The 23,307-nt window shown below is 37.3% G+C and overlaps 1 protein-coding gene across 2 annotated transcripts in view; it reads right to left on the reverse strand.

Annotated features, from left to right (window-relative positions):
- Positions 1-23,307, reverse strand: part of nkd2b (NKD inhibitor of WNT signaling pathway 2b) — a 68,113-nt gene that overhangs the window by 9,399 nt on the left and 35,407 nt on the right. For both annotated transcript variants that reach the window (XM_079836615.1, XM_079836616.1), the window contains exon 4: positions 153-213. In XM_079836615.1, the coding sequence (XP_079692741.1) occupies positions 153-213 (61 nt within the window). The remainder of the gene's footprint in view (positions 1-152; positions 214-23,307) is intronic.

Below are 23,307 nucleotides of genomic sequence, written 5' to 3' on the forward strand. Positions count from 1 at the left end.
TCTCTCAGAAAACAGGACACCTTATCTTGTCATTTTACATCTCCAGTCTCAATGTAAGAATGTTTAGATATTTGTACTGGAAAGGAAGACAAATATTCAAATCCTGGACATTTTGCAGTGTGAGTGTCTGGTGGGTGAATGTGAATACACACCCTCTAGAGGGCAGCGGTGGACTGCCGACTGTCCGTCATTCAGCTCACAGTTCTGTAGCTCCTGGAGGAGAAACATGAAGATCAAGAGAGGTGTTAGTTCAATATCCAGCCCAGAAACCACAGAAAAAACAAACGCCTCCATCCGAAGCATTTCCTCCTCAGGGACGGAAAAAAAGACGATAGTGTCACATAAGATTAAATCTCAGAGCAAAATACCTTCCACCTTGGACCCTAAAGTAACAGAGAGAAACAGTTGAGCTCCTGAAGTAAGAAGAAAATGCTCATTTTCCCCATAGAGAATTTCACACTATTGGTTAAGCCAGTTTTGCTGTGTTGTGTTGTAATAGCACTGAGTCCATTTGTACTTGGCAGGCAGACGCTTTTATCTAGTGACTTACAATGCACACATTTGATCAGTTCATGCAAATGTAGTATGACCTTGGTATTTTTAACACCGCTCTTTATTGTTCAAGCAGCAGAAATACTTTTGCCCAATTATCTACCACGTTTCCTTTTCTCTGATGATTTGAGACATTATCATTAACAGGAAGATTTGGCTGACACTGAGACAGGAGCAGATGAGACTGAAGTCTGCCATAAACACCATCAGAACCAGACGAAATCATCTGCAACCACAGACATCTGAACCACAAAAATGCACCACGGTACACAGTCTACAAATCCCAACCTGCTCATGTAAGGTAAGCAGTCAACTACCTCAACTACAACCATGTTCATGAAGTCTCTCATGCTAATATTGTGAAATATTATCATAATTTAAAGGGGTGGTAAATCATGATTTCACTATTCTAACTTTAGCTAGCGTGTAATGTTGCTGCTAGAGCATAAACAACATCTGCAAAGTTACAACGTTCAAAGTTTAAAGCAAAGGGAGATATTTGCTTTGAAAGAAATCAGTTTCTAAGAACTACAGCAAACGGCCAGTAGGCGACTACACACATTCCTCCAGGGTTGCTGACATCAACAGGCTCAATATTTACATAAACCCCTCCTCCGAGAAGATTAAATAAGGGGGGTGAGGCCATTTTGTATCGCGGCGCTGTTGTGGTATAGTTAGGCTGGAGTGTTGTTGCCGCGATGCCGAGGAAACGCTGTTATTTTCATCCGGATTGCAGGTCTGGGGTACTTGCTCTGTTCAGCCTTCATAGGGACAGGGGTGCGTTGCAGAGCGTTTAACATACAGCATGTTGCACGTGTGTTTGAGTCAGCGGGGAATCAGGCGCGCGCAGGGCTCCCTGCAGCACATCTAACAGAGGAAAACATCCACCGTCTTCGCGATTTCAATGCCAGATTTGCACAACGTCAGCTGCGTGAAAAAAACACTGCCGGTGCGTGGATGCACGACGCGCGCGCTGCACATTTCACGGAGGACAACACAAACTTCCACAAACTTCGCGAGTTCAATACAGGATATGCACAACGGCTTGTGGTTCCAAAGATCCTGAAAGCTGGATTTACAAACAGAAGCTGTTTACGGGCCACAACCTGTAAGTCTGATTTATTTTTCATCGATGTGTTTTCCTGTAATAGGTTGTAGCAAGGAAGTAAACAGATGACAACGCTGTTCTGCAAACCAGTCTGTTAAATGCTCATTCATACTTTAACGTTATCCGACGAACACCTAACGTTACAAACACTAACGTTAAAATCTCAACAGCGAACCTGACATTAGTGTAAATGATTCTTTGATTAGAGCTTTTATGTATTGTTTATCTACAGGCATGCTAAACATGGTTCTGTGTGTGATTTGGCTAACTTACTAGTAAAAGCCAGTGCTTAGTGTTCGTTTTGGGTTAGTTCTTGCGACAGATATTTGGCTATAATCGTTCTAAAAATACAAAAGTTAAAGTGCCATTCAGTAGCGATCACTATAGATCCGCAGTCTTTACTCTTGAGGACTGAACAGGTTCTGCTCGATCATCTTCACTCAAATGTTCTGGGTCTGATTCGGGCTCATATGGTTTTATTGACGCTGTTGTTTCTAACACTGACCAAAGCACAGCCTCCGATAAAGGTAAGGGGCGTGACGTTTCCGACATACGTGCACTAAGCGGTTAGCGAATCACAACACACTGGGCCAGCTAACCAATCAGAGCCCACTGCGTATTTTTGAGGGACTGGCTTCATACAACCCGGAAAGCATCAGACCGTTTTACAAGGAGGGACAGAGCAGTGTAGAATAAAGGTCAAATATATGAAAAATAAGGCAATTTTTTTTAAAACGAAGCATGAACACATGTTACAGTGCACCCCACAAACACAGTCAAGCCTTCAAAAGAATGTGTTTTACCACCCCTTTAAAAGAACTGTTTTCTATGTGAATATATTGTAAAATATAATTTGTTCCTGTGATCAAAGCTGAATTTTCAGCATCATTACTCCAGTCTTCAGTGTCACGTGATCCAGAAATCATTATAATATGATGATTTACTGCTTAATAAACATTTCTTATTATTATTCATGTTGAAAACAGTGTTTGCTGCTTCATATTTTATGGAAACTAGGCATGTGCCGGTATCAAATTTTCATGTTGCTATTAATTGCTGAAGCTTTTATCACGGTATACAATAATATCTCACCAGTTAATGCATTAACATCAACAAAGAATGAATAGCTACATTTTTACAGTTATTCTTCTTTAATAATGTTAGTTTAAAAAAGCAACTGTTAGTTAGTGTTAGCTCAGGTCCATTAAATAATACAGTTACAACTTTTGATGAGTATTAAATGTTATTAAATGCTGAAATGTACATTTAACTAAGATTAATACATGCTTTAGAAGTATTTTTCAAATGTCAGTCTGTTAATGAATGAACTAATGTTAAATAATGGAGCCTTATTGTAAAGAGTGTGATTGAACAACAGTCAGAACATATTCAAACAATATCTAGGGCATGTAATTTAGTCCAGATTAAAATATAAAATGCGTAAGTTTGAAAATGAATAGCCTTAAGTCTTTAAGTATTAAGTATTAGGTTATGTGATGACGAGCACCGTATAGTTTTGTTTACGAGGGTTACCGGGGAAACGGCTGCATTTCTGCTGTTCCGTCAGCGCCCTCTGCTGTCAGAGAGTGAATGTGCACTTCAGCGCATCTCCTTCACATGTTCCGCCATGTGCTCGGCTCATGCACGTTGGGTTTTGTTTAAATCAGTGCGTGTTCTTCTTTGACGTGTTGTTCATTTTAAACGGTTGATGGGTAAAGTATTCTTAAAATGCATTCTAAAAATCGGAATAATTCGTAATAAATAATTATTCACTGTATTTTGAAGTGCACACGATAACAATATTGTGCGTGTTCATCATTGCGGTATATCGTATTACCGTTTACCGGCACATGTCTAATGGAAACTGATCATTTTTGTCAGGATTCTTTGATGAACAAAGTTTAACGCCTTACCTTTTTCATATTTGAGTTATTATCATAAATTAGATATCATTCGAAAGCTTACGAACTCAAAATTCATCCTGAAATCGGACGTTGCGTTACCATGGAAACGGTACTCTAAATTCTTCTAGCGGGCTCCTCTCCTAGTGGGCGGCGTCATGTTTCATATTACAACATTTATTTTAACTACTTTAAAATCGAAATCTTTTCTAATATTGACAAAACACATATCGTCGGAAAGGTCTCAAGAGTCTCAAGATTCCATATTTGGTGACTGTTTTGTGATAGAAGTGATATTTGGATATAAATTTTGTAATTTGTTACAAGAAAATCAATGGAATGTGGATGACAGCCGGTGGCTATTTTTGATATAGCGCCTAATAAAATCTCATGGGAACTTCAATTTTTATGATACCAACTTCAAATTCGGAACACAGCTTTCACTTCAGCAATAATCTGCCGAGTGTCCTCTTTAAAACAAGGCCAAACTTAGGTCTACATTCCAAAGCATTCTTGAATTAGACATTTAAATTTGGATAGTGCATTTTCATGTCCAAATTTCAAAAAGGGGGGTGACAGTTAAGGGGTTTAAAAGAGCAGCATTTATTTTGAATATATATTTTTTTAATGTCTTTACTATCACTTTTGATCAATTTAATGCATCCTTGTTAATGACGCATACACAAAAATGTAATTAAAAACAATGACGCAAACCTGTGAATATCACAATGATTTGAACATGCTTTGTATTGTGAATTTTTTTCCACATTTTAAATGTATGCTGCAACACACTCTGACAAATCGACCAATGAGAACCTCCGAGAGGCGGGTCCAAATGTGTTTTCAGGAATCCAATTAGCTGTATTGATTTCAAACGGATCCGCCTCCCAGTTTAAACACGGAACGCAACATTTAAGATGATTTCCAGCCGCAGGACGGCCATGTTTTCTTTAAAGTCATGTGTCTAAGAGGCATGAAAGCCCAGTGAACTCATTACCACCCAGAGCAACAGATGCATCCCAGAGCTGCATGCAGGATCTGACCGCCCTCTGCATTTTAAAGGCTAACACATGGTATTTTACCCATAATGCCATCACCCACTGAGGCCCTGTTTTAAGCAGCAATGTGTGGGCCATATGGTTAATTAAGAGAGAGCTGGTTCCAATCCACAGTTGGAGAAAAAACAGGCCCTGGTTTCTTTATCGTCTCGCGCTGCCTTCCATCTCTGACTCTTTGAGCTCCAACTCCCCAGTTCAATCACAACAAAGACTGTAAGTGTGTTGAAAGGGCATCTGGAGGCAAATGCATGTGTTCTGACGGCTTATATTTGTGGAATAAGCGCGTGACAACTCTAAAATGTGTCTGTGGCGTATCAGATCTCAGCGGCTCTGGAGAGTTGCTGTTTGTTCCCGCTTCATTCAGAGTGGCTTCCAGACGTGATAGAGTAAAAAAAAGAGGTCGTAATGAATAGATTCACCAGAGTTACAACTAAACAGGATTAGCTAGGTTAACCATCGCTAAAGCAACTATTTGGTAACTCTAAAGTAAGCTCTCATTTGTTAATGCATTGGCTATCATGGACTAATAAAGCAATATATTTTTTTGCAGGATTTATTCATTTTTGTTAATGTTAGTAAATAAAATTACAATTGTCTGTTCAACTTCCGTTGAAATGTTTATAAAAAAAATTTTTTTTAAAAAGAGTAAATGTTGATTCCGACATAAATGAAAAACTAAAAATGTATCCATGAAATAAAAAACATGTAACCCTCTGGTGCTGTTCGGTCATTTTGACAGAAAAAAAAAAAAAAATTCTAACTTAATCGGAATAGTACGCAACTTGGTAAAGGGTTTGGCGCTTGCATGGTGAGAACACAATAAAATAATGCCCATGATTCGAAAAGGTTAAATGGTCCTGAAAAAAATAGTCACTTGTATTGTTCGCGGTTAAAATGAGCGCATTGGAAATGAATGTGAAACACGTTATCTAGTGGAAAGGTTTGGTACTGCGCCAAAACAAAAAGTAAATTTTTTTGAGATATCAACCTCAAATTTGAAACACAGCTTGTTTAGATTTGTAGCTTTGATTAGTTTTAGAGTAAAAAGTGTTTTGGAAAATATATATTTCATATACAAATTAAAATGGTATTTCTGATGTCTGGCTATCACCAGACCAAGCTCAATCTTTTAAGATTGAACATTGGTCTGGGGAGTCTGCTCTGTATTTTCTACTGCACAAGAGGCGTGATCAACGGGCATAGTTCAAATGACATAACATTTATATTTTTACTTTATATTATACTTTTTTCAAGTTTACTTTTTTAAACTTATTTTACTTATATATCAGTGAACAATAATCTGTCAAGTGTCATCTTTAAAAAGAGACCAAGCTGAAGTCCGCGCTCCAAAGCATTCAAGATTTATGACAGTTTAAATTGGAAATTTAATTTTCAGGTCCATACTCAAAAAGAGAATAAATAGATTATAACTGCTGCATAAAAAAATATTGTACCATAAAATCCCCTAAAAATACAAAATATTAAACAAAAAAACATTATGTACTGTATAACTAAAATATAGTACAATCATTTCATTCAAATAAAACAATTGTCATTTTTGACTGACGCGAACAGTACCAGAGGGTTAAAATATTATTACAATAAAAGCAAATTTAAGAAATGCTAAACTATAACAACTACCCGAAATCCACACACATAATCTTAAACACAATACTTTAAAAAAAAAATGAAATACTAGGTGCTAGTGGTGTAACGGTACACAAAACTGACGGTTCGGTACGTATCTCGGTTTTGAAGTCACAGTTTGGTACGAGTTTGGTACAGCAGTTTTAAAAAATGGCTTTTTATTTATTTTTTATTAAACAGTGGTTTACTGAAAAAATTGTGTCTGTCCTTAAATGAATTAAATTATAACTAAAAGTTTCGTAAAGATAATGTTGTAAACTATATAGGGAGCCCTTATACTTGCACATTATTACTATAATATTAAAGATTAACAACAGAGCTCAAGCTATGAGCCATTCAGCTGATATTCATGTTTAGTTATAGGATAATCAACACTCAAATAACAAAGTGTGCAAACATGTAAACTTCACATAAGGCAGTTTTTGCAATAACTCCTAAATCTAATTATAAAATTATGTTTTTTCTCCAATTCGTAGTTGAAATATAATCATTTATACACAGTGACTGTCATTTTCATGACAGATTTATCTAAACATACATTAAATAATCAAGACATCCCTAACAGGTTAAGTAGAATTTTTATATATATATAGCTAATATAGTGCATATATTTAGTGAAAGAGTTGATTTCTCTAGTGAATTAACAGCTGTGGACACTGAATGACTTCTGACTCTGAGGTAAATGATGCTGTGACATTGTTAACAAGCTGTTTGACGTCTTTCCGAGATTGAAACACTGATTGAGCGATTACACGACATATTATACATTTCAGTAAGTGTTATCCTCAACATACCTTAAGATATTAATTCATGTTTATTCTTCTGGAAGAGATGATCGTTCACTCGCGCGCGCCGCGGTCGCTTGAATTGACGCGTCTATACAGTGATCAGTCGTCACATTAAAGAGCGTCAAACGGCATTTATCGTTTGAATTTCGTGAAATAATGGACTGAATACTTAATATGTTAGTGGGAACTAGGATTGAAGTGTGTTCCGCGCTTAAAACAAGCCGACTGTTAACTGTTAAAGATCAATTCATGTTTATTCTTCTGGAAGAGATGATCGCGATTACCTTTACACACGCGCACCGAACCGAGAGCCCTGTACCGAAACTGTTCGGTACGAATACCGTTACACCCCTACTAGATACATGAAAGCGGCCATCATCCAGTATGTCAATAGTCACAATATTATCACAGATAGCAAAAACACAATGCTAGTTTACTGTAATAATCTGAGGAATCCTTCACGTCTGGGGCACAAACACTGCTTCATCATGTTAGAGGAGTTCAAATCAAACCAAGCATGAGCAATAGTGACTTAATTAACACCACTATTCTGCACTAAACACTGCACTATTCTTCAGACTAGTAAGTGTACAGAAACAATGAAAGCATCTGATTGTTCACATGTGAACTCATGAAACTCTTGACATTAAAATCAAATGAAAGCCTGATCCCTCTGCGTGACGCCCAGTTTCCCTCGAAGAGTCGGAAAGTAAAACAAGTCATTCTTAAAATATGAATTATTGAGTGCAACATAGTGGATCTATAAAGAAACAAAAGCTCTTAATTCCAGAAGATTCTCAGTCTGGACTCAAAAACAGATGTGTTCTCGACACGCTCCAGACGACAGGGAGGAAGCAGCGGTGAGGAAAGAAAAAAACACATATTTACATCGCCAAGCAATTCTGGTTTTCTTTCTACAGATGTATATGTGTGTAAATCAGAGTCCTGCTGAATTGAAGAATTGGCTACTTTTTATTCAATCAATTTGTTGAATATTGAAATTGAATAGGCTTCATGCCAAACAAACAAGAAAAAAGGTCTCACTTCCTTGTCGGAGAAAGTGGACTTTTAAGGTAATCAGCTAACCTAGCTAGCTATTTGTATTGTTCCCTTTTTATTCAACTGTAATACCTGAATATTAGCAAGAAGAATTTTTTTAAAAATATCAATCTGCATATGCGATAGACATCGATTATTTTAAGGCATCTTGAGTAAAAAGCGCAATATTTAAAGGAAGAATTGGAATGGCAGGAATAGGAATTTACAATTACAATTCACAAAAACACATGCATTCTGGGAAATGAAGTGTTCTTCCACCCTGATCCACAAAAGTTAATGAAATTGGATGGATGGATGGATGTGATGTTCTAGCTCTATATTACAGTTACACTTATGTGTGTGTGTGTGTGTGTGTGTGTGTGTGTGTGTGTGTGTGTGTGTGTGTGTGTGTGTGTGTGTGTGTGTGTGTGTGTGTGTGTGTGTGTGTGTGTGTGTGTGTGTGTGTGTGTGTGTGTGTGTGTGTGTGTGAAATTAATACTTTTATTCAGCAAAGATGCATTAAATTGATCAAAAGTAACAGTAAAAACATTAGGGTTGGGTACCGAACTCAGTACTTTTAAGGGCACCGACCGAATTACGTCGGTACTACCGAGTACCAATTCACATTACATCAATCGGTACCAAATTTCGGTAGTGTCAGTGAATATTAAACCACAAAAAGACCATTTAAATAAGAATCCTGCGTGTCTCTGTGCGAATGAATGCCGTAGGACGCGTAGGACCCCACACACACACACACACACACACACACACACACACACACACACACACACACACACACACGTTCTTCATGTTTTAATTTTAACTGTATAAAGCTTAGTTGTGCAAATAAAATAAATTAAAAGATAAATTAAATGAATGTCTTGTGTCTTAATTTGATTACCAGAAAATACATAACATAATTTGTGGGAAATCTTTTCATAGAAATGAAAAAAAAAAATTATAATACGGTTGTTTTTATGAATTAAATGAAGTACCTAGTAGCCTACTATTTGCTAGTAAATATTACAGTATACAAACAACACAGAAAACGGCAGACAGAGACCAGGGCAGCTCTGGCATAATGTCAATAACACTTCTACTAGCATCAAATCAACTATTGTTTTGGTAATATTCAAGTTTTGGTAAAATTCATACAGAAAACTATTTTAAATTGTAATAATATTTCACAATATTTACTTTATTTTAGTTTAAATAACTTTCAAAAATACAACAAACAAAAAAATATTGTACCAACTCCAAACTTTTGAACAGTAGTGTAATGCATATTGCCAGTTTATGACAGACAGTAGCTGACGTACATCTGGCTGTGTAGTGAGAGTTGGTCCGTAACGTCCCTGATGCTGTTCACGTCCATTAACACACTCAGATCCAGCGGTCAAGCCTGTGCCAAACCATCCACAGCATCTCACTAATGTTGTAATCTCTGCTTTGGTCTTGGCTTCTACTTTCACTTCTAGATCCAGTGTACTTAAACTGATTCAACACCGAAAACAAGCCGAAAACTGCAGCAAAAATGCTCATTTATAGCACTTAGGCTTGCATAACAAGAAGCTACTTTTCAAAATAATCATGGAACGGACAAGTTAAGCAATAAAAAGCCATATTCAAAATGAGCTGGCAAGGTTCGTCCATTCCGTTTCATTGATAAGCTTTGTTTCGGGGCGTGTGCTGATGAACAACACGTTACTAGCGGGCCACAGATGGCCGAAGGGTTTCCACCCCAGTGCAGAGAGACTTTTCACCCCAAGGTCAGATGTGAGGCACAGTGTTGGCAGGACATAAAGCGCTTCAGAGACTTCAGAAACAACAGCTGTGGAGCGAGTCTGTTCGCTCATCTGCGTCAGAGGCCCAGCCAGACATTTGAAGTTCCCCAGACCTGTAAATCACAGAACATCTCAGCCTGCTGGAACACCAACGGCCTGACCGACGTTCATTACCGCTCTTATCGGCTTCCTCTGTAAGTGTAACACACTGATATGTATCTGCTGGGAAATTAGACTAATTTCTTTAAACCCATCGCAGAACGAGCTACAGGCCAAATGCTTCTAGAGTTTCGATTCATGAGGAATACGCTAAGAATGTGGCTGAATCCCAATTCACCTACTTATACTTATACACCCTAAAAGTATGTACGCTTTTTGTGACGAAAAAAGTACATACTTTTGAGTGTGTAGCAGAAGCGTAGACAAGCTTTGGGACGTACTACTTCATCAATAACAGCCCGCTCTGTCACTCTGTCACTGTTTAAACAGCCCTGTCAATCATCCTACACACATTGATCGCTCAGTCGTGGGTCTTTCATGCGGAGACTCTCCTCATGTGTTGGCACAATGATGCATTTAAAAGTGAATAACCAAAAGCATCTTTATAAAAGTTCACAATGTTGTTGCAGATGAAATATAATGTGAATAACATTGAATAAATATTTTTTCATCAGGTTAGATACTGATTATTTGGTCTTGCACATCTGCCATGTTTGTAGTTTTTTAACACTTTTTATTTGTGTTTGTAGTTGTACTCAAATGGGTACAACATGCAATGGGTCGTGGGCAGTGTTAGCCGTATCCCAAACGGCATACTTCATGTGCACTTGCAGTCTTGTAGACTTACAATGGCCATGTGCACGTGTCCATTAATTCCACAAGACCATAAAGTGTCCCATTTTTCATTTTAGGCTTCAGAAGGGTGCGCTCGAGCACCCCTGTGTGGCCGATATTCGCCCTCGATGCACACTTCTGCCAAGCCTGCAAGCCCGTGAACTCCGCAGCAGACGTCCACCGGACAGTGAAAGTGGCATTACGTCATGAAAGTGTGGACTCTAAGGAAGACCACGAGGGCGTAAGGTTTCATTTGGGACCGGGCCATAGTGTGCATGAATCTGCACTTTGAATTTCCAACGGAAACCGTAAATCATTTAGGTGTCTTTGGAATACTATAACAGACATCCCACCCTGCAAAAACTAATTTCCGGGAGATGGCACGACAAGACCATAATATAAAACAATTATATTATACTATTATATTCATTTGCAAAAGCCGCCCAAGACAGGTTTGTTCATTCAATAGTATTCAATGTAGTTGAGTTTGATGAAAAAAGAGGGTCTCCACAAAATCCAAACGCAAGTGGTCACAGAAGACTTTGCTGACGACTTGTGATTGGTTCACAGAAAACACATTTTAATAAGAGGTGGAAACAGGCTCTCTCTCTCTCGCTCGCTTTGATTTCCGGGATATTTCGAATACTATTTAGGATGGATAGTACGTGATTTGGAATGCAGAATTAGTGTTGTTTATTTGCAAAAATGCAGCCATTACCCCGGTAACCCCCATAAACAAAGCAGGCTGTGTTACTTTCTGTATTTAAATGTTTCCATCAGCCATTCAGATTTTTATCACAGCAACAAACACTTAATACTTAAATAGCCCCTTCCACACATACAGTCTTGTATTAGGAGATCATGTGTGAACAGAACCTTTTCAAAAATACTGTTTAAATATACCAGTTTGAGAAGTTGTAACATTACCAGTAAATTAACAGTATGATGCTGTGTGTGAACAAAGATTGAGGTTGGTACAAGGTCTGCTTTGGGCCAATCATAAAGTTTTATGGAGAAGATGTGATTACTCTGCGCTGTTTACAGTATAAGCTCCGCTGCTTTTTAATAGTTTTTCTGTGTAAAAATGTGCTAGATGGACATCTTTGACCGTTGAGCCGCGTCTCGCAGCTTTTTCAGCGTGTCACGCTCAAGACCCAGCCTTCTTTTATTACTATTATAAGCATCTCGTGAGCAAAAACGCATTGTGTGTGATCGTGCCAGTCACTCAGAAGTAAAAAAAGTTTTGTCAAATTTAACAGATAGTAAAACTAAAGGGCCTCTTCACATGTAGGTGGATGAAGACAATGGTGTGTGTTTAAAGATAATTTCCAATGACTGACATCACAGAATTTACTGGTATTTTGGTGCTGATGTGTAGCCACAACGCAATTGCTTGTACATTTGTGTATTTACCGGTAAATTAATTCTGGTAATTTACTGGGATTGCTGTGTGAAAAACATGAATGACTTAATAGGCTATTTATTTTCAAACATTAATTTAAACATTTTTACATTAAATATGGTCTAAAACATGCCCTAAATATAGACAGAAATTTTTCTGAATCTGCACTTTAATATGTTTGAAACATTTATTTACAGAATTTTTGTGCTTGGTTTTATTGTTTTTAAAATGTACAGAGTTATTTTTGTTATAAGAAAAAAAGCTATTATATCCATTAGGAGGACAACACTATTCACTACCGGGATAAAAGCTTCAGCAATTATTGTGATATGAAGGTATGATACTGTTACATGCCTAATTCAGTTTCAGTGTGCTTTGAAATTTGTCTGGCTATCACCAGACCAAGCTCAATCTTTTAAGATTGAACATTAGTCATCATAGTCAGCGTGATCAACGGGCATAGTTCAAATGACTCTGTACGCAATTGGATAGTTCTTAAACCAATCAGACCACAAGAGGCGTGATCAACGGGCATAGTTCAAATGATTCAGTACGCAATTGGATAGTCCTTCAACCAATCAGACCACAAGAGGTGTGATCAATGGGCATAGTTCAAATGACTCTGTACGCGATTGGATAGTCCTTCAACCAATCAGACCACAAGAGGTGTGATCAACGGGCATAGTTCAAATGACTCTGTACGCGATTGGATAGTCCTTCAACCAATCAGACCACAAGAGGTGTGATCAACGGGCATAGTTCAAATGACTCCGTGCGTGATTGGATAGTCCTTCAACCAAACGATCCATCGCTTCTCTATCCGTCATTGTGTTAAACCCACCAATAGCGCACCAGGTGGATAAGGCGGTTTGTAATTGGTCCCCGCAAAAGTGTAACAGAAGCAGGATAAAATATGTACAGGTTTCCAGCCTGAGCTGCAGGGCGAAATTGAGCTGGGTTTACCCAGTCTACTTTGAAATCATATGAAAATTAAAAAGTACATCCAGAGTTATGTTCATTGATTTTAATTTTCACACAATTTTCTAAACATATTTAGCTATTATTGAACAACTGACACACATCTACAACTAACCAACTTCAAGTCATACTGTAGAAGGCCTCTAAATCCTGTAACATCCAGAGAGCCTCTCTGAAACCTGTACCAGATGTCGGGCCGTCTTTATGAGCCCCTCCTCATCCTGGGAGCACAAATGTGCCGCACACTTGAACCTCAGCAGCACCTCTCAAACAGCTTTTACGGGCCGCTCTTAAAAGAGAGCTGCAGAACACTTTCTCAGACCTTCAGTGTGGTTTGTGTATAATATTTAAAGGTTAGTATGAACACAAGACTCAAAGTTCAGCGAGACTGTGCGGTTAAAATGTAGTAAATCCAGCTTAGTTATTCTAGAACGTCAAACAGCTACACTGGTCTAGTTCTTCCCCAGCCTAAAAGTGGATATTTGCAGTAATGAAGAGGTGTGTATTAAAGTATGACCAAAAGAAACGTGCTACTGGGTGTAAATGCTGAAAATCATAATGGCTTCTTCTCTATGTATGGAAACCCATTTTCGCCACATAAGAAAACAAGTTTACTTTATTTGAAGGTGTCCATGTTACGGTGCAATTATACATCTAAGTACTAGTAATAATAATAAAATAAAAGTAATAATAATAATTAACTATATGTAGCCTACTTACTATAGGGTTAGGATTAGTTTTAGGATTGGCTCCATGTAATTAAGCACAATTTACAGTAATTACTATAGATACTTACCGAGAAAAAAAAATCATACTTTGGGTATTTATAATTATCACATTAAAAGTTGAAATGATGAGATGCTAAGTCAAAACTAGATGAGTAAAGTTCGTAAACAAACTTTGAAGTTTGAAGACTATAACGTTTGAAAAAGTTTTAAAAAACTGAAGTTTAAATGTTTTGAAGGCAAAGTCTATGTATCTTTTTGACTTTATTTTAGTGCTGGGAATTAACAAATTAATTGCATTTTTCTGTAATTAATCATGATTAATCGCCATTAAAACATTGGAGTTTTTAATATTTTCATATTGTAATAATTTCACAGCATATTTTAAATATTTGTTGAAATGGCATCTTTTTATGAATGAAGGCCAGTCTCACTGATGTCTCTATGAAACATTAATGATGTTACATTACAGTATAACTGAAAGATACCAATTTCAACATTTACAAGGCTTTAAAAAAATTAATTTTCATTTAATTGAACTTAAAACAATCTTTACATAAACCCATTATAATTAATGTTATATTTACCCATGGCCTTCCCTGTTAGACATAGACTATACAGACATTTAATAGTTATCAAACACCTTTCTTAACTGCATAAATAATACATGAAATATAGATAAATCATCATTAAAGCTACAATTTTCTCTGTTCCCGTTGTTCTTTGTGAACATTAATGACAGTCATCATTAGTGCTGCTGTCACTTTAAGATCGGCCGCTGCCGAACACAGGCAAATCTAATTTTCTCACAAGTTCATTTAAGACGTTATTTAACTCATTTAAGACTCCTAATATGGCAAAATTCTCTGTGTTGTTGTTATTGTTTGTTCAAGAGCAAAAGAGAACATGATGCTGGTTTGTTTTAGCATTAATTAGCATGTTGGTAGCATGGCTTGGTATGTTGCCGGCATTTTTTTGCAGGTTTTAACATTAATTAGCATGTTAATATGATTTAGCATGTTGGTACCATATTTTAACATGAATTAACATGCTGTGAGCATGTTTTAGCATTATGCTGGTTTGTTTTAGCATTAATTAGCATTTTGGTAGCACGGCTTGGTATGTTGCTGGCATTTTTTAACACGTTACTATCATGTTTTCGCAGGGTTTAACATGAATTAGCATGTTAATATGATTTAGCATTTTGGTACCATATTTTAACATGAATTAGAATGTTGCGAGCATGTTTTAACATGATGCTGGTTTGTTTTAGCATTAATTAGCATGTTGGTAGCATGGCTTGGTATGTTGCCGGCATTTTTTAGCAGGTTTTAACATTAATTAGCATGTTAATATGATTTAACATGTTGGTACCATATTTTAACATGAATTAGCATGCTGTTAGCATTTTTTAGCATTATGCTGGTTTGTTTTAGCATTAATTAGCATTTTGGTAGCACGGCTTGGTATGTTGCTGGCATGTTTTAACACGTTACTATCATGTTTTTGCAGGATTTAACATGAATTAGCATGTTAATATGATTTAGCATATTGGTACCATATTTTAACATGAATTAGAATGTTGCGAGCATTTTTTAACATGATGCTGGTTTGTTTTAGCATTAATTAGCATGTTGGTAGCATGGCTTGGTATGTTGCTGGCATTTTTAGCAGGTTTTAACATTAATTAGCATGTTAATATGATTTAACATGTTGGTACCATATTTTAACATGAAGTAGCATGCTGTTAGCATTTTTTAGCATTATGCTGGTATGTTGGTAGCACGGAATGGTATGTTGCTGGCATGTTTCAACATGTTACTGTCATGTATTAGCAGGTTTTAACATTAATTAACATGTTAAATGATTTAGCATGTTTCTAGCATGATTTAACAAGATAGATAGAGGAGTTTAAATGAATTTCAATGGATTTGAAATAATACATAAAATGACAGCTTAATTGGGTCTAATGGGCTTCAGTGCATTTAAATTAGAATTTTGACATTTGAACGTAATTGGCGCATTTAAACAGTCTGTCAATTATTATTATATTAAAACTAAAACATATGAGGAGTCAAAATAATCCGATTTTAAGTTATGACATAAAAAGACAATGTAACCTAACATGTGACCTTGACTGTCATAATTGTGACTTTTCAGATCTTAATTTTGATGTCGTAGTTATGATTTTTCTGTATTTGGTGGAAATGGTCGTCCATAAAAATGAAACGTGTTCACAGCACATTTTACTTCCATAATCGGATGTATTTACGAGTGAAATGGGATATTCAACAAGATATTCTGTACATGGTGGAACGATTGAGAAATGATTTGAACACTGCAGTGCCAACAATCTTTACATGACTGCTGTGAACCACAATTTTTACTTTCACGTGCAAATGCATCTTTCAGCACAATAGAGGATTTGAACATGCAACAGTCATAGTGAAATGCATGCTAATCCTAAACAACATCAACAGGAACAGCAGCGACTAATGAGCGGAGTCTGGAGTTCAGAAATTGTTGCACCTTAATCATGAAATCCAACCGCATGGCGTCTGATTTCACCCACAGATTAAAAGCCCTTTAAGAGCTTGACCCGTATCCACTCCGGATAGTGTCTGACATACGAGTGTTATCTCTCTGTCGCCACCTCACCAGACCGGTTTCTTCTGTACACGCTGCGCACGCTTCTCCCACCCATGAGTGGTGCAGCTGGCAGACCCACCGAGGCCGCAGACATTCTTGACGCTCATGCAGGAACAGGCTTAAATCCAAGATGTGAAGTTCCTCACAGCCATGACATCGGCCAGGGGTCACCGGCGGGTCAACTGCGACCCCGGCTCCTTGTTTAACCTAAAAATACAGCCCTGCTCCACCACGGGAAGTGGAGGCGTCTGGAGGACGTAGATGGAGCACATCAAATGGACCTGAGCCAATGGACCACTGGTGTTAGGGCCCAACGGGCTAAACAGGAATATAAACAGAGACTGCGAGGAAGTTACTGTGTATGAATGTACATATATACACCTCATTGTTGCGGTGCTTCCTGATACGCTAACGGGGAAGTTAGCCCATCACCTCTTTGTGTAGATCAGAAACAGCAAGATACTCTAAAACTCAAGCTACCAGTTACAATAAACCATCAAATAATGCAATATCTTTTTGCAAGCGGAGCTGCATTTAACTGGCACAGAAACAATGACATTACACGCCATCATTTATACCAGGATAAATCATAGGCTGCGTCCAAAAACGTATAAATGCAACCTTCGGAGGATGCATTCCAAGGTAGGGAGGCATCAAGGCACATCCGAATCCAATGTTAACTTCACTTCCTGTCTCCTGAGAGACCTGATGGATTTTTGAAGGCAGCATAGATGTATTCTTCGCTGCCTTTGATATCGCACAATCCTGTGCTTTCCATTCCGTGAAAGTTGAGCTAAACAATAAAGATGGCGTCTGAAAGTTGCGGTTACTAGTCAGTTTGTGTGTAAATGTACGTTTTTGACCGTTTTCTCATTTCTAGTGAGAAATTACTAATGTAGTAATTGAATATTCGTGTTGTTTTCACCAAAGCTCTCGCTCTATTTTGCTGTAGATCATTAAACTGTTACAATGTGTGTTTCGTGAGGCACCTTCGAGCATAAACTCTGCCAACAACGTCATTGCCTGATAAGGCAGAGAAGCAACAAGTCTAAGTTTTCGTACACAGCCATAGTGAACAGCAGAATTTGACAAAACATTTCAAAACAAAAAATGAATCTGTGAATCCTTTTTAAACTGAATCACTGATTCATTTGAATTTATGACACGTCATTATTATAAAATAAAAAGTCGTGTCAAATCATGCCATAAATTTGATGTCAATTTTGACCCTTATGTCACATTTAGGATATTATGTCATAATTATGACCTTTAATCTCATATTTAGCTTTGTTCTTAAATTGTGTCTTTTTATGTCATATTTATAAATTGTATGTCATAATTTACACAAAAAATGAATGCCTCATGGACATTCAAATGAATCAGGGACACTTTTTTAAACCAGTTTACTGAAATTAACCATTTACATAAACCAATTGTCACACACACACGCACACACACATATATGTGTATGTTTATGTATGAATAAAATAATTTATTATACACTGTGTGCAGAATTATTAGACACGTTGATTTTCTGATCATATTTTTTTCCAGGCACATTTGACCAATTCCAAACCACATTAATCCTAATAACTACTATTAATTTCGTATTTAATCATTTATAAGTGATATATAATTGTTCATGAAGGCTGGAAATGAAAAACACCTTATAGTCAGGTGTGCAGAATTATTAGGCAGTTTTTTTTTTACATATAAAATGAGCCAAAAAAAGAGATTTAACTCAAAATTCAAAGTTGGCAGTACGTTTTGGGAGTACATTTTTAGTCCATCTCCTATCCTAAAGTCCGTTTTGCAGAGATGGACTGAAAATTAACTCCCAAAATGTACTGCAAACTTTGAACTTTTTTAGCTAATTTTATCTGTAAAAGAAAACGTGCCTAATATTAATAGTATTAGTTATTAAGATTAATGTGGTTTGGAATTGAAAAAAAGAACAGAAAATCAACGTGCCTAATAATTCTGCACGCAGTATATATAAGTATATTTTGTAAGATAAGACTTTTTTTATATATTTGAACTTTATTTTATATATATATACACACATATAAATATACATATACATTATATATATATATATATATATATATATATATATATATATATATATATATATATATATATATATATATATATATATATATATATATATATATATATATATATATATATATAAAGTTCAAATATATTTAAAAAAAAAAAGTCTTATCTTACACAATTCTGCTTGCCAGGTAAATGTGTGAAGAATATTAGATATTTTGACTGGACATAGGACAAACATTTTGATTAAGATTCCAAGGACAACTAAACCATTTGTGCTTGCCTACAGTGAAGGTTTCGTGCCAGACCATTTCAGCCCACAAACATCCTGGCCTGCACTTTGGTGACCCTGAGGAGCCCAGCTGTGGGCGTCTCCACCAGGACTCTCCTGTGTGAAATTCTGCAGTGCTTTTCATCCATGGCAAAAGAAAAAGCAAAGATCAAAGGTCTCCTCCTTTCCTGTTCTCCTACTGCCCGCATTTGCTACACTTTTCCCGAGATATTTACTATAAAACACAAGACCGTGACAAGATTGAGACTAAACCTAGCAGAGCTGCCTTTCTGTCTACAGCCCACTTATACAACATTCAAATGCAGATAATTATATGTCATAACTGACTGAACTGGAACAGTCAACTTTTTGTGGAAGAAAAACGACTACCAATTTCATAGAATTTGAAGTCAGAACGTTGCTAAGCTAACGGCATGACACTTCAATAAGCACTGAAAACACAATACACACAAAAATACTTTCATTTCAAGGGGTGATGAATTGAGAAATCAACTTTTCATTCAGCCTTTGATATATAAAAGGTCATGGTAATATAAGAATATCCTGCAAGTTTCGGAGCTGAAAACGTCCTTGTTAGTCAAAGAAAAGCTTTTATTGACACCAGTCCCAGCAATATGTGTGTGTTAGTGATGGTTCGCGGATATATCCATCGATCGGGCGGGCCAAGTAATAAATTATATCATTCATATTAATTGCGGGTGGATGAGAGATAAATCATTGTGTTTGTTTGTTTGATAAAGACATTTTGCGATATCATGGTCTTACCAGACTCTCGTACATTTTATTTGTACAGAGAGTCTGACCAATCTCCATTGACAAGCGTTAACTTCCTTCCTTAAATGCTGTTGTAAATAACGGCCCATTTCAAATGTTTACGTGCTTTTCTTCTTTTTATTTTTTGAGTGGTGATGAAATATATTGCTCTTAAAAATACTTGCCAGCATTTAAAGGGGTGGTAAAACACATTCTCTTGAAGGCTTGACTGTGTTTGTGGGGTGCACTGTAACATGTGTTCATGCTTCGTTTTAAAAAAAATTGCCTTATTTTTCATATATTTGACCTTTATTCTACACTGCTCTGTCCCTCCTTGTAAAACGGTCTGATGCTTTCCGGGTTGTATGAAGCCAGTCCCTCAAAAATACGCAGTGGGCTCAGATTGGTTAGCTGGCCCAGTGTGTTGTGATTCGCTAACCGCAGTGCACGTCGGAAACGTCACGCCCCTTACCGCCCGAATCAGACCCAGAACATTTGAGTGAAGATGATCGAGCAGAACCTGTTCAGTCCTCGAGAGTAAAGACTGCGGATCTATAATGATCGCTACTGAATGGCACTTTAGCTTTTGTATTTTTAGAACGATTATAGCCAAATATCTGTCGCAAGAACTAACCCAAAACAAACACTAAGCACTGGCTTTAACTAGTAAGTTAGCCAAATCACACACAGAACCATGTTTAGCATGCCTGTAGATAAACAATACATAAAAGCTCTAATCAAAGAATCATTTACACTAATGCCAGGTTCGCTGTTGAGATTTTAACGTTAGTGTTTGTAACGTTAGGTGTTCGTCGGATAACGTTAAGTATGAATGAGCATTTAACAGACTGGTTTGCAGAACAGCGTTGTCATCTGTTTACTTCCTTGCTACAACCTATTACAGGAAAACACATCGATGAAAAATAAATCAGACTTACAGGTTGTGGCCCGTAAACAGCTTCTGTTTGTAAATCCAGCTTTCAGGACAAGCCGTTGTGCATATCCTGTATTGAACTCGCGAAGTTTGTGGAAGATTGTGTTGTCCTCCGTGAAATGTGCAGCGCACGCGTCGTGCATCCACGCACCGGCAGTGTTTTTTTCACGCAGCTGATGTTGTGCAAATCTGGCATTGAAATCGCGAAGACGGTGGATGCAGGGAGCCCTGCGCGCGCCTGGTTCCCCACTGACTCAAACACACGTGTATATAACATGCTGTATGTTAAACGCTCTGCAACGCACCCCCTTCCCAAGAAAGGCTGAACAGAGCAAGTACCCCAGACCTGCAATCCGGATGAAAATAACAGCGTTTCTTCGGCATTGCGGCAAAAACACAGCCTACTAACGCTTCCCCGCGGCGATACAAAATTGCCTCGCCCCCTTTATTTCATATTCCCCGGAGGAGGGGTTTATGTAAATATTGGGCCTGGTGATGTCAGCAAAACCTGGGTGAATGTGTAGTAGTCCCTAGCGGCCGTTTGCTGTAGTCCTTAGAAACTGATTTCTTTAAAAGCAAATATCTCCCTTTGCTTTAAACTTTGAACGTTGTAACTTTGCAGATGTTGTTTATGCTCAAGCAGCAACATTACACGTTAGCTAAAGTTAGAATAGTGAAATCGTGGTTTACCACCCCTTTAAAGAAATACAAGTCTAGAAATGCATCCAAATTACAGCGCAACCACACGGTGCTCTGCAGTGGTCAAAAAGGATATAAACAGTGAATTTTGAAGTTATATATTCTTGAAAACTCAAAGATGTGGATTCGGACAGCAATTACATTACCACACGACCTTGGTGTTTGTCTAAAACAGTAGGTAATTCGGCCGGGGATTTTTACGCGGGTGGTGGGAGATGGACGGCAAAAAAAATCCCTGACCAGCCCCTGTAAGTGATGACAATACCTTCCAACCCCACGAGAAACAATTACCAAATAGGGCTTCAGCCAACTCCTTCACCACTAACGGAGCGAGCTGGAAAGGCTTAAACTTCTGGATATTCGGCAGCGGTGCCACAACGGACCGAATGGCTTCGCTCGCATCTTTTCTCCGCCGCCATTACTGAACTACAACTCAAACTAGGGCACGATATAAACGTCATCGTTTTCAGCCACTCCCTCTGTTCGCTGATTGGACCGGTTAAAATTTGTTCGGAGAAAACCTAAGAATATACCGCAGTAGGGCTGTCAAAATGTCTGAAAAGCTAAATTCGAAATTCTTTCATAAATATTAGCAGAATTCGAATTCTAAAGGCAATATTTAAATGTTAGAGGGAAAATGTACTGTATTGTCTCCTATGGCCACAAGAGGGCGCAAGCGAGCGCAACAAGCAAATGTAAACCAAATCAAGCATCACATATTTAATTGAAATGAAATGACATTCACTTTTTACAGTATATTAACTTTTTTTTTTTTTAATTGTTATTAAATAAAATATAATTTCATTAATGAGGAAAATGAAGTAACAAAAGTGCATAAAACTGCAAGTGCACCAGTAACCTGAGAAAACACGCTTCAACAGAAAACGTAACGTGAACACAAAATAGCAAACGAACATTCAGAAACAATCCATTTCCACTCACTAAACATCTACATATCGTTCGTCAAAAACACCAAACAGTCAACTTGACCTGCAGCGAGTGCGGAGCGCTTTTTGCTGAGGTATGATTACGTATGTCTTTGCAAGCTGCGCAATATGTGGATACATACCGCATGATTTTTGCCACCAACTGAGAGGATTTTCGTCAGCAGGTAGTGCATCTTCTCTTTCATTTATATCCATCTCATGCTCCAAAGCCCTGATTGCCTTCTTCTGCACTGCTCTGTCTGACTGAATACGACGTTGAACAGGTTGCCCATTTTTTACCCCTTTTTCAAATTAACAACACAGCCGCACCGAGCTGTACTGGATAAACAAACCGCGTCAGTTACATCATCATCATGTGTGCCTCTACCAAAAATTCGAATGCAGTTTTTGCATTCGAATGTGCATTTTTTTTTTTGTCAATTCGACGAATATTCGAAATTTGATTATTTTTTTTGACAGCCCTATACCGCAGTCCCAGACGGAGTACTGAAGGAAAATTAAAATTGAGCGGAAGTACGAAGGAGGCCCTGTGGGCGGATTCCCGTTGCCGTTTCTCCACATTGGTAGTTTTCAAAACAATTCCCCACATGTACTGACTGTGGAGCCGAAACTCATTATTACGCAAAACTGTTATCCAGTCATAGCAGTGAGCATTTACTTCCAAGTCTTCAGTGTGGCACGCCTATAAAAACCAAGCGTTCCAGGAGAGAGCCTCAAAACCAGGGTAGAAATTACTTATTCATTATGATGTTTTTGAATGTAAAAACCACACAAACGTAATAAGTTGACCTCAGAAAACAGTATACATTTTTTTAAATGCCAATTCATGACCCCTTTAACCTTTTTATAAATATGTTATGATAATATATGTATTATTTATTTATATTTAACATACTGCATATACAATATAAAAACACATAACAATGTAAATATGTATTTACTACTACTATTATAATTTATATAATTATACATTATATAACAGATTCTTTATCTTGTGTGATTTGTTTCACTGAGCTCGTCATAGATTCTAAAAATAAAATATAAAAATATAATGTGCAAACTACATAAAACTACACACTTCAACTTTAAAACATCCAAAGCTGTAACAGACCGACACACACTATAAGAAACCAATGGGTAGAGTTGGCACAAAAACA

The sequence above is a fragment of the Gobio gobio genome (genome assembly GCF_949357685.1).
Source record: "Gobio gobio genome assembly, chromosome: 15".
NCBI classification, from domain to species: Eukaryota; Metazoa; Chordata; class Actinopteri; order Cypriniformes; family Gobionidae; genus Gobio; species Gobio gobio.